The following is a 17340-nucleotide window of genomic DNA, read 5'->3' as shown; positions in this document are numbered from 1 at the left end:
GGCTGATAGCCCTATCCAACTTAAGGTCTCTGCACTAAGGAAATTTCTCCCCATACTAATAAAATGTCATTATCAGTGGTCAGAATAGTACGCGGGCGCGCACACACACACACTCTCTCTCTCCCCCCAACAGGGAAAAAACAAAAACAAACAAACAAAAAATAGAAACAAGGTAAAAGAATGATGCTTGTAACAATTGAGGCCATGGTAAAGGATTATATTTCACATTTTCAAAATGTATCTGTGAAGATGGTGAACCACAGAGGTCTCAAGCTGTTTTGCATAGTCAATGTCTACTCAACACCCAGATATGATAGATTCAGAGGGTTTGCCGTTGCATAGAAGGCAGCCACAGAAACCTCATGTGGCTGCCTCTGAGGTAGAAGGCCTAGCCAGAATACCATTAGGCCTCCACGGCCATGGATCCCAGCCAAACCCAGTAGTTCCATGCCACAAAGACAGAAAGAGCCTGATCCAAAGTCCACTGAAATCAATTAAAAAAAACCCCTCCCATTGATTGATATAATTGGGCTTTTGGATCAAATACGCAATGTGACCAAGCCACAATTGCTATGCAAACCAGAAATTCCTGACTTGTGCAATTTAAATGTCAGCCTCAGCATTGCATTAACTTAGTTCCTTACATTACATTTCCTTTTTAAAACAGGAAATACGTTATTTTAATAGGTTTCAGAGTAACAGCCATGTTAGTCTGTATTCGCAAAAAGAAAAGGAGTACCTGTGGCACCTTAGAGACTAACCAATTTATTTGAGCATAAGCTTTCATGAGCTACAGCTCACTTCATCGGATGCATGCATTTTCCACTTTATGCATCCAATGAAGTGAGCTGTAGCTCACGAAAGCTTATGCTCAAATAAATTGGTTAGTCTCTAAGGTGCCACAAGTACTCCAATTATTTTAATAATAGGTACAATATCACAGTGATGGATATTCAAGTAAACCCGGATGCACTTGATTAAATGTATAGTTTTTACAGACATATAGTATATGCATCTGAAGCCTGTACTTTGTGAATACTTAAGAAAAGTAGTATACAACAAATATGCACTATGCCATTCTAAAATACATATAAAGGGCCAGCTCCTGACCTCCTTGAATCAGAAATACCTGGCAAGAACTGAGCTTATTAATGCAAGCTCTCCACCACTTGGCAGTTCTCAATGGCACAGGGGAATACAGCTATCAAAAAGACATGCTTAAAAAGAAATCTGTTCTGTGTAAAAGACTGAGAACATAAAAAGTGATATATAAATGCTAAGTACTATTATTGGATAATCTGAAGTTTTCTGTGAACTAATAGTAAGAGAGCACCATTGATTGCCTGTCCTGGTAATAAAAAATATATAACCTTTGGAGCAGCCTAAAGGGAGACTGTATATCTTTATAGTGCAGAAAACAGAGGCAAGAAGTGTTCTACTGGTAAAAGTAAGAAAATAAAAGTAATTAAGGATGCATTGTAAATTATGTGCATTCCCAAGATAGAAGACAAAGTTGGAAGTGAACACAAAACTGTTGACTTCTCAGTTGTAGTTATCCCTGATGCAAGTCCCTCGTATCTTTGGAGCTAAAATGAATAGTGGGGACCTGAAAATATTTTAATGATTTTCATATTATTATAATATACAAATGCTTCAACTCTGAAAATAGCATCCCAGAATGGCTGACCTGTTCTTTTATGTGGTAATAATTAGGTGAAAACAACATTAGGTACTTTGTGTCTCAGAGCTACAGTTCTCAGTTCTATCACAGACACCGTTAATCAGATCAAGAACTCTAAATGTACCATTAAGCATTAGTCTTTGGCTCACAATAGATCAGGATAGAGTTGATGGAAGACTTTAGGAACAAAAAACCAAACTATCATAAATACCACAGTCCTACTGGCAGGCACCTTAGAAGCCAAGCATTAGGGAGAAGAAGGGAGTCATTAGCAGTTAACTGATTTATTTAATAATATGGTTCCATTTCTCCCTTTACCTAAATCTGTGGATAATGGGCCCAATAGTGTCAAATGGTGCATGCCTCCCACAAAATGCTGAGCACTCTCAACTGTAATTAGCTTTAATGGCAACTGAGCTCATTCAGCCCTTTTGCAGAATCTGTCCCCATAGGAGTGCTACGTGGAGCTCATGATGTACTTCAAAAGCAGGAAGCCAGTATACTGTGAGTGTCACAGTCATGCCATCATACACATTTAGGACAGTCTCAGCCTCTGCCAATTGTGCACATCAGCATCTCTGGCCAGGAGGAGATGAGAACAAGGCTATTTTCAAAAAGCTGTTGATCCTGCCCTCTAATAATTTAATAGTTACTTCTCCCATGCACAAGTTCAAAGTCTCTGATCTCACACACAGTTTCTGTCACTTTGGGTGATGGGAGACCACATTTGAGGCCGATAATGTATTAGCCATTTGAAGTGTACTGCTAGGCCATCTGGAGTCTCAGCATTTATCTAATAAAAACAAGGCGATTGCTAAAATGGAAATGGCACATTTCCACACCTGACTGAAAGACCAAGTAAGCATCTCCAGGGAGCTGCAAAAATGGATCCAAATGGCAGGTCCCTCATGAAACCTTTTCATTTTTCCATAACTAACCCAATTTGACATTTAATTTAAAATTAGTACCTCCTTCCCCCACATTACATATCACCTGTAACTCTTTGGCAAAATAAAAACTTCATTATCTAAAAGGGGAAATATGGTATTTGGTGTCAGTCACAGATCACAAATTGAAAGTGCAGATGATGCTATGTTCTTTATACTGAAATTATTATCTAACTAAAATAATGACATTTAAATATATAAGAAAATAACCTTAATATATTATATGCTGTATTTATGTGGCAGTTAGGCAGGGTTAACTAATATTTCTGAGAACTGTTTAGTCATATAAACAAATCTGGCTAATTATTGCCCTGCTCTAATCTCTCCTTTTTATTGGAATTTATTCATCAGGTGGAGGCCAAGAAATGTTTATGAGACCTGAAGTCCTTAAATTTTAGTCAGACATTAGTGTTCTGGTCTCATTAATATATGATCTTCTCTGAGCAATAAACAATAGTTGGGTGCCCAAGTTACCTCAAGTCCTTTTGATACCATCAGAGGTCAATCAAACTGTGGAGAAGAAAAAAGTGGAAGCAGTCCCTTCCCTTTTGGCTCTCCCTTCTTCATCTTGTTCTTTCTCCAGTGGCCTCTTGTACTTCCACCGACTGTTTCCCTCTTCCCCTGTCCCTAGCCCTTGAAGTTCTCTCACTCCCTCTCTGCTCCCCTTCCATTTCAGGCCCTGAAAACACTTCCTGAACTTTATGCACTATTCATGGTCCTCATGAAATCAATGGATCTATTCTGTGCATAAAGTTAAGCATGTGTCTTTGCAGGATTGGGACCTTGGCAGCTAACCTTTTCTTCTGTCCTCTTCTCATGGAGAATTCCATTCAGCTCGGAAATTCTCCCTAGGAGTTATGGAATGAAATTAAGGAAGGGAAAATTCCGGCTGAAAAATATTGGACAAAAATTCCTAATGATGAAGGCTGTGGAAAAGTCATCCATAGTGAGAGGGGATGGAAGCCTAACTTCTTGGGACCTTTAAAAATAGACCGGACAAACCACTGGAAACATAAATATAGTATAGAGAAAAAAGTGGCCCCAGGGGATGTGTAAAGTGACTAAGCAATCGTTTTCCATCTCTGACTACTGTGGTATCTATGGGTAAGTAAATTAATGGACTGTTTCTGTTGTAATGCATCACTGAAGTAGTTAATGTTGTCCTTTAAATTGTTATTGTTAGGCTTCATGATTAACATCCCACTGGGACTGATGAAACAAGTTCACAGCTCTCATAGCTATTTGTAATTGCTAACTGTCGGAAGACAAAGGAAGACAGGCATAAATAGTTACAGTTTGAACTGCTGTTTTTGCAGACAAGAAACATGTTGTCTGTTGTCTGTGATTCCATGGCTGCTGAATTTTCCACAGAATTCAGCAGCACTTGAAACAGAATTCTACACCAGAATCTAAAGCTTTCACTAAAAGATTTAAAGTAGAGATTCACAGTGTGCTCCATCTCTTTCAAGTCACTTTGATGTAAAAAAATTAGTGTAAACCCAGCTTAATTCACCAGCTAAATTTAGTTGTCCAAGCAGTGCAAAGCAGTCAGAGTGGACTGGTGAATTTGGGCCTAAATTTCTAGCCTTTATAGTTGTGGGGTGTATAAACTTCCAAATGTGAGTCCCATGTAAACCAATACTTTTTTTTCTGCCTGAGTCTGTGTACAGATTGCCTGCAACAACAGCTCCAAGAATCACAAATTGCTCGTATTCACCATAATGGGATGTTAACGTCAAATAATATGCTTCACATGTATTTGTTATTCATTCTATGAAATGTATTATACATATATTTAAAATCAAAGTAAAATATTTATTTTATGTTGTAAAATTGGTCAATTTCAATGGATATGTGGAGGAACTATATTTATTTAAAATACTTTTAAATTCAACACATTGTATGTAAAATATACTAATGAGATTCCATAGATTTTAAATATCCACATTACAATATATGTACATCAATGCTTTTACAAAGCACAACAAGTGGCTTACTTTTCTTCTTTTCAGGTGACCAGCCAATGGAGGGCTTCACCCTACTTTGCAATTGTTTTGCCTGAATAAGAAGTGCAGGATGGGGCTCAGAATTAGCTCATTCCATTGCCTTTGGCACTTTGTGCTGAATGCCCTACAAGACTAAGAGGGACTGGCAGCACATTAACAATTGAAAACTCACCTTTTGGTTTGTTTTAAGAGGCACAACCTCCAGCCCCACTCAGGTTTCTCCAGTATGACACCCCAGCATACACCTAGTGATGTCACATCAACCATGGAATCCTGCGGAAGCATGGAGCCAACCTACAGGTGGAGAGGGGTTGAGGTAAATTCCAGGCTTTTGTTGAACTTGTTAATGTATTTAACTATTTGGCATGGCTTTGTAAACTTGTTCTTAAAGAACTATTTTATATCCCAAAGGGTGTAAATCATATAGACGCCCCACACAGGCATGCTCCATGTTCCAGTGTGATTCACGGTGGATCTGAGTGCATCAGCATGGTGCATGTTGGGTATTGTCACATCAAGCAGGGGACAACTGTCAGTAATAGGGCTAGTCATTGTGGGACCTAATAAAAAGGGCCAGATTGTGATACCCTTACTCACAATGAGTAATGTCTTGCTCATCCAATAGTCTTATTGAAATCAATGGCACTATTAGAAAAGTAAGGTATTACTACTCATTGTGAGTAAGGGTATCAGAAATCAGGACCAAAGAAAGGTGCAATTTCAACTGATGTGCTGAATGGCCCTTTCACCATTCAGCACAAGCTGCTAAAGATGATGGAATGCTGTGAATTCCTTTTGCAGGTTTCCAGTTGATTACAGACTCTACTGTACAAAAATAGATCGCTAGAATATGCTATAAATGGCTTATGATACTGTTGGATTTAAATGGTTACGGTTCCCTAGATATCACCATTTACACATAGTAGCAGCTGTCATGGAGAGGAGTGGTTATCAAGAATCTTAAATATAGGTCATGATTAATAATGGCATTATGCTGTACATAGATCATGTTGACCTGCAATAAGACACAATATAATAATAAATCATAATTACAGATATTTACATAGGACCTTTTATCCAGAGATCCCACAAATCTCTACAGACCGATGAAAAACAACAGGGATCACTTTCTCTGCCACTAAAATGTAGCCATGTCTGGGGTAAAGAAAACACACACACACACACACACACACACAGAGTTCAGGACAGAAACACACACACACACACACAGAGTTCAGGACAGAAAGTAAAGAATTATCTTTGTCCAGTTGAGACCACAGAGGGGTTTTAGTTAGGCAGATTGCCTGAATTGGGATTTGCCCAGAAAAACAAGCTCACAGGACACAACTTACTCATAAATATCACCTGAGATCTATTACAAACCTGTAAGACAATGAGTTTCCTCAACTCCCACTGAAGTCACTGGGAGATGAGAATGATCGGGCCCTAAATAATCAATAGTATTTCTTGCAGTACCAAAGTTTTCTTTTCAGGTCATTCAAGCACTAACCAGAGCTGACCCTCCTTATTTGTGAGATCTGATAAGATCAGAGCTCAAGCTAGTGAGGCTGAAGTTCTATATAACTCTACTTGATATGAACTAGCAAAAACCCCACAATCATTTACATTCTGAAGATAAGAACTGATTCTTAGCTTGAGTTGGTATCAGGTGCACACTTAACTTTTCTTATAAATGCTTGATAGCTGTCTTAGACTGTACATGTGGCTATGTCCTATCATTTTGTGTAGCTATATGAATAGTGATGTAAATCTACAACGCTACTTTGTAAAAGAAAATAGGGCAATGTTGTTAAACATCCAGAATTGAATTACTGTTGCTATTATGCACTCATAAAGAAACAGACCACTAATATATGTTTGGCAATAACAATTATATTGATGATTCATTATTATTCATCCTGAATATACTTACCATGGTGACCCTGGTACAGGAGTAGATGCCACAGGCTTGTTGCCATTTGATATGCTGTCATCTTCATTTACTAGTTTCAAAGGATGATCCTTGACATAGAAAGACACAAAAATTAGTCAGCAAGTGAAACTGATGCTTAGGACTGCTACTATTATATAAGCAACTCTGTTTAAACTGGAGGTGGATTATTAAATCATCGTTATACCACTGGAGGCCATACAGACAACCATCTACCTCTAAACCAGCTACGTTAGATTGGAAAGAATACAAAACTGCCCTATTTGGAACGTTACACATGCAAAGCTTGAGAGAGAGAGTCTTCCATATACAGCACAGGTACCAGCTCACTTAGAATACTGTGTATAATTTTGTGCATTTCACCATAACTAGGATAGGCCACATCATCATCAGACAGAAGGAAACCAACCAACCATGTGGGTTGGGATACTCAGAAAGCTCAGGATCAGGTGGGGTTTTGGAACCAGAAGGCCAACGAAAAGTGCAGAATGCTCTGAAGGAACATGCAGGGGCAAGGAAAACTTGCACATCTGGACAGGTGTGAGGAAAAGGCTTGAAGGGAAGGAGGGCTAGTGCTTGTGCCGTGGGTTGGCAGCAAAACATTTCCGTTTGGCAGTGAAGAGCATATGGTTGCAGGAGGCAGTTTGCATGGTAAGCAACTGGAACTGCTGGAAGTCAGGCACCAGGGAGGTTGAGGGTGCTCTGCATAAGTTAATAATTCAGTCACTATTAGGAATAACACCTATTAGTAGACAATTTTGCATTACTTTGCTCAAGAATAATGCTGTTGAGAGTGATTCTCCACTGGCCTGTGTGTATGTTCTGACAACAGTTCCTATGCTACCAGCCATTGCACTGAGATTTTTGCCCTTTGGCTGGAAGCCTGGCATATGTAGACCTGTTAACTATTTGAAAATTGCAGACAGGCAATCTCCAAAACATTTATTTATCAGGTAGTCTGGAAAGCTACAGGTAATAAGTGTTTTAAGCATTAAAAATCAATTTATATCAGTAGCTTAAAGAAATGAATGGAATGGAGGAAGGAGATGCTATGATAGCTCCCATACAGTGTCAATGCTTGAGAGGATGATATGATTAAAAAATAATAAGCACATAGACAGAGCTCTTAATCTTCAAAGTGCTTTACAAATTGTAAGCATTCAATAATGCTTCTGAGAGCCAGTGCAGCACTCTGGATCAGCTGCAGAGTCTGAGGGATGATGGACGTAGACATTATGATTGCATAAAGCATAATGTCTCCAAGGTGCTGGGGGAAGGTGGGATAGGAATGGGAGTGGAGAGAATGAAACACACTGAACAATGGAACTTGCTATACCTTTCCAAAAGGTTGAGGGTGCTCTCTGTGCAGCGCTGCCTTACTGGGGTAAACTGGTGGGGCAGGGAGAAAAGAGAGGAGGAGAAGAGGCTGGCCACACATATCACCTTTGAGTTGTGTGACTCTGCCAGGAATGGTCTCCTCTTGTTCTCAAAGGGACTAAGCGGACTCATTATTGTTACCTACACTGTGGAGGTGCTGGAGGGTGAGGTGCTGAGTATAAGGGTAGGACTGTCCCATGCCAGCATACTCATTACAGACATGAATCCCTAATTTGGCCCTAACAGTTTAATCTCCATATTGTCTTCATGAGGAAAGTAAGTCTTTCTACATATCTTAAAAGACTTTGATTCAGGCCCTATATCATAGAATCATAGGACTGGAAGGGACCTTGAGAGGGCATCTAGTCCTGTCCCGCACACTCATGGCAGGAGTAAGTATCATCTAGACTATCCTTGACAGGTGTTTGTCTAACCTGCTCTTAAAAATCTCCAATGATAGTGATTCCACAACCTCCCTAGGCAATTTATTCCAGTGCTTAATCACCGTGACAGTTAGGAAGTTTTTCCTAATGTCCAACCTAAACCTCCCATGCTGCAATTTAAGCCCATTGCTTCTAGTCCTATCCTCAGAGAGAAATTTTTTCTCCCTCCTCCTAGTAACAACCTTTTATGTATTTGAAAACTGTTATCATGTCCCCTCTCAGTCCTCTCTTTTCCACACTAAACAATTTTGCATTAGAAACCCAATTTTTTCAATCTTCCCTCATAAGTTATGTTTTCTAGACCTTTAATCATTTTTATTGCTGTTTTCTGGACTTTCTCCATATCCTTTACAATCCACTGAGAAAGAATTTGGGTATAAAAAAGCTACACAGATACTACATATGTACAATGCTAGTGTTGCTGTTAATCTCTAATCTTACATTAGATAAAAATTTAATGAACATTAACAGTTGTAATCCATATATATAAAATTACCATCTTCATGTAATGATCTCATTAATTATCTTTAAGAAGGGGTAAAAGTATATTAATTACATACACAGAGGATATCAAATTGGGAAGTGTTGCAATGACAGTGAGGTAGGGGCCTAAAAATGAGTCCTCATGCACTTCTCTCTCATGGCTTGTGGACGTTTCTGCACACACATCTGGAGTTTGGGGATCTCTAGATGCTTGATAGCTGGGGCCTTGGAGATCCTGATTCTCCAAGTCATTTAAATGCACAAATAAAGGGACAAAAAGAGCTGGTCTCTATTAAAGTGCTGCCTTAATGTCTCCTCTCCTTCACTCCCCAGCACTATTTAGAATGTACAAGGTTACAAAACTGAGTGAGAGATTGGATGAGTAGATAGAAAGAAAGTCTCCCACAATGTCTGTGAAACTAAAACCTTTCAGAATTATAGGGAACTCTATTCTTCTCTTTAGTTTTCCATCAGCTGAGTTTCACACATAGACATACCCCACACCCACTCACTCATGCACAAACATAGACAAGTAAATAATAACAAAACAACAACAAATAGTCTGGTGAGGAAGAAAGACACAGATTCTTATTTCTGTATTTAAATACTTAGGAGGCACTCAGATGCTACAGTAAAGGAGGCCATATATAAAGTACCACAATGGACAGATCTGACAGAAATCTCTAGAAAAATAGAGAGTAGGGAACAATCCTGTCTTGACAGGAAGAGCTCCAGATCCTATGATAGTCCTTTACTCACTCTGATTTCTGCAGTTCAATTTTTTTAAAATGAGAACAAAATCCATAATGAGAAACAGACCTTATCCTCATCATTCTCTGTTGGCTTGCTTTTCCTGTCGGTATGCAAAATCAATGTTGGTGGGCAGGAGGCTCTGCTTGATTCTTTGCCTTTATCTGTAAGGGAAATATATATATAGATATATAGATAGATATATATATTTAAATTCACAATAATTATATTCCTAATTACCCACCGAGATAGCTCAAGAGTTTATATTCTATCACTTGGGAGCTTCGAGTTTAGCTGTAAAGACAGAGTCCCCATTAGGGAATAAGCTGGATGGTGAGACAAAATGTTCCATTATTTAAAAAGAGTGATTGTGGTGTTTGATAGAAGTGATCTATTCAGTTTCCAAGAGTATGTGGCCACATCCCAGGACCTGCTTGAATCCACTTTGAGGTGTTGGGGTGAAGGTGCACTAAAAATGCTAGGTCAGGGATAGAACAATGAGCCTGTAGTGCTGGAAAATATAGTAAATATAAGCATTTATGAGCTGGCTTGACTATGTGTTTATGAATTCCATCCTAGGACATCATCCAATTCATGACAGCATGTTTTTTCTAGAACAAGAAATATGGAGAACTCCATGGAGATCTGAATCTTCTCCTACCTACCTCAAAACTCTCTCCCCACACATAAGGAAAGGAATATATTACGTTACCAATTGTTGACATAAATTCATACATTTTACTGTGATACATTCAAACACACTGTAACTAGCTGATTATTTATTGTACTGTAGTCTCCATCCTGCTCCTATGGAAGTCAATGGCAAAACGGTCTTTGTCTTCTACGGAAGCATGATCAGAGCTTGTATTTGTCCTTAGCTGCTTAGAGCATGGAAGAAGCTGGAAAATCTTTTGGAATTTCATTTGTCTCCAAAGTTTGTTGGGCTATCGTCTCCTCAGTACAGTGAAAACTGTTTTAAGCAAACATTTAAGGGACTAACTGAAGTCTGGCTTCTTAACAGAAGTGGTCTAATATATGGAGTATAAAGATGCATTCAATAAGTTTGGGGATATCTTAAAGTTGTTCTTTAAGACAGGAGGTTCATAATGAGTGTGGTCTTCAGCACTACAGATTTCATTCTATTTACTGCTGTGTACCTTGTGTTATTAATCAATTACACCCAAGCAATGTGACTGCAAACTGGGTGTAAAATAATGCCATATCAGAATAGCGCATCTTACACTCACTTTGTACAGGGGCAAACGGCAACATAAGGAGCGCAGGGGGTGGAGAATTAGCCCCTGACTTGTGTGATAAAAAGTGTTCAAAATGGAGGATAGGACACTTTGGCTCTTTCCTACAATACTATTTTGCCACTCAGTGAAGACAATGAAGTTACACTGGTAAGTAGCAGAGTGGACAGCCAGGCCTACGCACACATGCACAAATTTCACCCTGTTTATGGACAAATTTAGTTCCAGAAAAGATAAGATCTGGACTATTTTTGATCCTTAAAAGAGAATGTCTCTCCTCATTCTCCTTTCCCTGATATGTCTATTTATTGATTCCTTCATCATTAACTTGCACTCAGTAATCACAATTTATTGGATGTGATTCTCTTCTTACTTCCAGTAGCTTTAACCTTTGAAATTCAATTGACTTAATTGGAATTACCCCAGTGTGAGTGAGTGAGTGGAGATTCATGCCCTGTATACTGTATTACAAAATCTGGATACAGGATTGCCACGTTTTACTAGAAATTTTTAGCAGTAAAGGTGATTAACCACTGGAATAAACTACAAAAGGAAGTGATGGCTTCTCAATCTTTGGATGACTTCAGATCAAGACTGGATGCCTATATGGAAGATATGCTTTAACTAAACACAACTTATTGGGTTCAATGCAGGGATGAAATTCTAGGGTCTGTGATACACAGATCAGAAGAGATGATCTAATGCTTCTTTCTGGCCTTAAAATCTACTAATCTAACAAATGGACCCCATACCAGGAAGTTCAGATCTCCAAAGTTCAGGGATATTTAGCTGTAAGGTTTCTCTGTTTGGAATCCTCCACTACATCACACCAAGCAGTGATGATGTTTCAACATACAAAAGTTAAAATTTCCTGCAGTAGCATTTACATACAAAATAAACATTACCATATTTTCCTGAATTCATAGCTGAAGAGCTCTGATCACATGACAGCCCTGTACAAATTATCAAAAGGAGAACTGGATCATGCAGAAATGAATCTTCTTACAACTCTTTGGGACTACAGTGCATCTGAGAGCCCTTGGCAAATATTAAGCCTGCTTCACAATGAGATAGCCATTTTCTGTTTTGTCACTTACTAATATTAACAGATTGTTCATAGTCCAAGCAATAGCTTATACTTGAACTCTCAAAGAGATCTGTTAACACTATAACATAAAGATGAAAAGATGTTTCCATCTTAGATCCAGCTTGGTGGGATGAGGGCAATCCACAAGGGCATTCCAACACCCTTGTTGCCAACCACCTTAGCTTGGAATCCAGAAACGGTTGTCAATCTGCAAACTATATTCTCTTATTTTTGTTCAGTATCTTACAAAAGGTATATTTGCAATAATTATTGGAGAATTCATGATAAAGTATGATTATTGCAATGCAGAACCACATACAAGAATACTACACACAAATAATATGAATGTTACTCAGAGTCCAGAGTGTGAACATGTTAGCAAGCATATAACAGAAAACAAAGTGACACAAACAAGCATACACAACAAAATTCCAGTCTGACCATTACTCTCCTAGTAAGGGAACAGACACATTTTCCTTTTATCTATGATTTCTCCAGTGAAGTCTTCCCATTGGCATTCTATTGACAGTTGGCATGGCAACACCCATTTTTTCATGTTCTCTGTGTATATATATCTTCCTACTGTATTTTCCACTGCATGCATCCGATGAAGTGAGTTTTAGCCCAGGAAAGCTTATGCCCAAATAAATTTGTTAGTATCTAAGGTGCCACAAGTACTCCTCTTTCTATTTGCCTATTCACAGGAAGAATGACTCCAGCCACTGCTAGTGTGCTTCCCCTCAGCACACACTTCTCAAAATCACAATACAACCATTATTTTGTACATAAATGAACAGGTAGGAGAACCTGATTTTTAGATTCATCTCACTCACACTGCTTTTGCTTAACATTGTAAAATGAGATTAGAGCTGCGAACAGCCTGTCTGACATAACAGCCTCTCACAGATCCCTTCACCCAAATCTAAGGGCTTGCATCCCATACTTCTAGGAAACAAGAAGCTTGAAGTTTCCCCCAGACTGTATTAAAGCCATGATGAACGAGAAACATTTTTTTAAAGAAAGCGAACACCACTCTGGAGAAAAAGTGCTGGACGCATGTAAATATTTGACACTGCTCCGCCAAAGTGAAAGTATATATCATAGGGGATGATGGAGAAATCACTTTTCCAAAAAGGATTTGGATTAGGTGTTCTCTTGTTAAATGTTATGCGTAATCAGGAGGAAGACTGAATACATTTATCAATTGATTTCCCCATTAGAGTAGGGAAGAGTGCAGAGTGGCTATTACATATCCAAATAATCTCTAAATATATTTTCCTACACTAGACACCTGTCAATACTGGATCCAAGCATTAAGGGCAAGATTCATATCTAGTGTAACACAATGAAGTCACACCTGGCATGAATTTGACTGTAAGTATTTCCAAATTATGTTTCACCATATTTAATTTCTCAACATGCGAATCTCACATACAGAAAGTTTCCCAAATCAAAAGGAACACCACAGTGATTCTGGTAGATGAAACTTCAAACATGCTGAGAAGGAGGCTGTGGTGTGCATATATATGTAACTGAAGAGAGATGTCTTGTTAAGGAGTGGCATCCTGGACTGATGGACTATGCTTTTTGTGTTTTGGTTCTATTGCTGACTGTAATGGAGTGAGTCATGGGGCTCTCTCTCCCCACCACTCACAACTCTCTCTCCTGAAGACTTTATTTTTGTTTTTATTGTTTGTCCTTTTCCTTAATCTGTAGTAAAAGTTCTCATTAGATTGAAAAATATGTTTTGGGGAAAAAAAAAGATTAAAAAAACCCTTCAAAACCTGTTTGTGAACAGGACTAGAGAGAAGTGATGTTTGACAATCCAAGCTGACTCTCACCATCATTAGAGAAATGTGGAGGATGCACTTAAGAGGACCTAATCCAGACTCAACTCTGATATTATGTTATCACTGTTCTAGAGTTAACACCTCTGAAATCTTTCTCAAGGAAGATGATTTGCAATTTCTTCTGAATTGTTTCACAAAGTCATTCCTGTCCATTAGCTCTGCTCTATGATATCCTTCAATTAGTCAGATTCTCTCTTCAGTGTCAGTCTCAGAGCCAACTTCTGGTTGTTTGTTTTCTCTTTATTTTCAATACCACAATAGGTTAGTTCTCTGCCTGGTATTTTACCAGTGAAATCCCAGATGTTCACCTTTTTATCTGAAACTGCAGAAGCAATGGACAAACAAAATGTACTTTCATAAATTCCTCCCCCAATGATAGGGATTTTTAAATTAAATATTCTCAATGTGCCTGCAGAAGAAGCTGGAGAAATTTCCTTTTGTAGTAGATATTCCTTTAACAGACATTGATTTTGCTGCAACTTCAGAGGTGTGTGGGTTAACCTGAGTACTCAGGGCTTTTTACACACAAAATTGGCTCTGATGCTTTGCCTATTCTAGCACAGAATAACTTATTCAATAGCTCTCTGAGGGCTAACGCTAGTATAAAATATAACATGTCTAAGTACTCCTTGCTTTGTGGATTTCCACAAACGCTGATGCTCTTGTCATGAAATAATCCCTGTATGGAAAACAGAATTATTTCATGACGGAATAGTCAAGACACTAGATGACTATAAAGGTAAACTAACTAAATACTCCTAATTACATAATTATAATCAGAAGCAAGAAAACGTGAGGCAAAATCTTTTGTACATGGATGCCTAATAAAATGGGGATTGTGGTTTTTTTCCTCACAGTTTAGGGGGAAATCACAATAGCCCTTCCTCCAGTTCTTGCTTCTGACTTGGATGATCCAAGGAAGAAGCTATTTTATGTTTTATTTATTTATTTAGTATTGATCACTCTTCTGGTTTCAAAATTGGTCAACAGCTCTTTGATTCTTATTCATATTTATTTATATATATCGTATATATTTATAAGTTTGTGTGAGTAGCTCAAAGGAAAGAAAGAAAGCATTACTAAGTTTAAATAGTCACAGTTGTAATTTAATTGGTAAATATAATAAATTCACTTGGTACATATATGAAATATTGTTGCATATGGGATGGAACACTTAACTCAGCATATCCTCAACATCTTGTTCATAGACCTGAAATTGCATGAACTAATCAAATGAGATACACAAAGACATGACTACATCCCAAGCAGCTAAGACTGAGAGCACATATGATTACTAAATTTCTGCTGAGATACTGACATTGGTGAATGGTGACAGAAAATGGAGGCCTACAAATTCAGTCAAGGGAACTGTATTTTTGTATATATGGGCACCTAACCTTCCCTTCACCCAAATATCTCCCACTCCTGACAGAATCCTGGCACCGGTGCAATATACTTAAATGGAAAATATGTGACTGCACTCTTCTGCAGGTAGGATTACACACATACTCACAAAGCACAATGATTTTGTGTGAAAGAAATAAGAGGGAATTGAATGTTAAGCAATAAGTATAGCTTCAAGTCCTTTGTGTCTCTCTCTCTTTTCTTCTGTCAGAAGTAACCTGGTTGTTACATTCCACATATATAGCCAAATGTAATGCTTTTCCTTGTGGAAAGGAGGAATTGAAAAGCTTTAAAATGTCCCCAAATTCTATAGTCCTACTCATGGGAATGGGGTGGTGGGAAGTATGATCCAGGATGGTAACATTCAAGATTAGAATTTTTGGGTGTGTGTGTGTGCAAGATTGTATGTTTTTCTAGAATTATTTTGTGAAAGTTCTATGGTCTGGGTTCTACAGAAGGGCAGACTAGGCAGATAATCACAATGGTCCCTTCAGACCTTAGAATCTATGAATCATCTCCTGCTTTCTTACTCACTCTGAAGTTCTCCCCTTCTAACTATGGGAGAATCAAAAGCCAAGATAATTAAATTAGGTCCCATGCTCGCTTTTTAAAGATTTTCTGCAAAATTTTCATAGGAACATAAGAATTGCCAAACTGGATTAGACCCAACGTCCATCTAGTACAGGATCCTGGTTCTTAGAGTGGCCAGCTCCAGATGCTTCAGAGGAAGATGTAAGATGGCCCTCCTCCCCTAGGAGACAGAGATGGGATGACCTGCCTCTCACATGTTTCTCATCCTGTCCTCTAACAGTTGGATCTTGGCTTAAGTCCTAAAACACAAAGTTTAATATCCCTTCCAAAATTTGTTGCCATTAATTATAATTCTGGATATTGTTGATATCCATATAAATATCCAACTGTATTTGAATCTTCAAGATCATCTCTAAAGGGATGGTTGGTAACAGACTGCCAGTGAAAGATACTTAGGTATCTATTCCCCCTTTGTTCCTTTAAAAATCGCCCCGTGTATCATCCAATTAGAGAACCGATATAACAATACATGATTTAGCTGACAAATCATATACAAAAAACAGAAGATTGTGAGAACAGAACACTTACATGAATCCTCCCAGGAAACAGGTCATAAGCAATCACAATAAAATACGTGTCATGACCCATGGGTCTCAAACCTGGGCCCACAAGTTTCATGGGAACAGTGACTCTCCAACCTTCTGCCTGACAACAGCTTACCTGGGACCCATGAAGCCCAGCTCTATTGTAAAGTTCCATCCCTGAGGTCCAATTGGTGGAGTCCCAGAGCAGCTGATTGGCCCACTGGCCCCACTTAAGCCAGCAGCAGCAAAAGGAAGCTATCTGAACAGTCTAGCTGTTCTAGACTGTATGCCTCATGCTTCCTGCTCCTGCTACCCATCCCTGCTTCCCAGACTTGACTCCTGGCATCCAACTTGTGGTTCCCAACTTCCAGTTTGTCTCCTGTCTCTAACCCCCTGGTATCCTGACCTGGCCTGATTCTGGTTCCCAACTTGTGATTCTGATCTCCAGTTTGCCTCCTGCATCTAACCTTCTAGCAGCCTGACCCAGCTGACTCTTGACTCCTGTCCTGAGACTGTGGACTCTGGCTCCAAGTACTAGGTCTGCCCACCCATGACCCACTCCAAGTGCTAGGTCTGCCCGTGTGAGAGACCACATGTGACAATACGTTTACACAAGACATTTGCAAAACAGTTTTGAATAGTGAAGGAATTCAACATTCTGACAACAGACCATTCATGAACAGGAAAAGGGCTAACTTCACCAGACACATTGCATGTTTCACTGATTTTAAGGCCAAAAGAAATCCTCAGAAACCTCTATTCTAACTTTCTGTACAGCATAGGACATAGAATTTCAGCCAAGTGATCCTTGCATTTGACCCAAGAAATTGCAGTAGAACTAGAGCACAGCTAGCTGAGAATTATTCTTTCAGCTCAAGTCTTGTTGAACTAATGAAGCAGCCTATGAACTAGAAAAACAATCCATTAGAATTGGATTTGTCAAATAGGAAAGTAAGGTTTAGAGAAGCTACTCTACACAGTGGGAAAGAAGCC

General features: G+C 38.8%; 1 protein-coding gene across 1 annotated transcript in view; it reads right to left on the bottom strand.

Annotated features, from left to right (window-relative positions):
* TCERG1L (transcription elongation regulator 1 like) overlaps nucleotides 1-17340 on the bottom strand; it is a 215990-nt gene that overhangs the window by 46891 nt on the left and 151759 nt on the right. Inside the window, 2 exon segments of the mRNA XM_077822856.1 lie at nucleotides 6568-6656; nucleotides 9708-9802. Of these exon segments, the coding sequence (XP_077678982.1) occupies nucleotides 6568-6656; nucleotides 9708-9802 (184 nt within the window).

This window comes from Eretmochelys imbricata, chromosome 7, assembly GCF_965152235.1.
Source record: "Eretmochelys imbricata isolate rEreImb1 chromosome 7, rEreImb1.hap1, whole genome shotgun sequence".
Classification (NCBI taxonomy): domain Eukaryota; kingdom Metazoa; phylum Chordata; order Testudines; family Cheloniidae; genus Eretmochelys; species Eretmochelys imbricata.
This window is presented reverse-complemented; position numbering and strand designations above follow the sequence as displayed.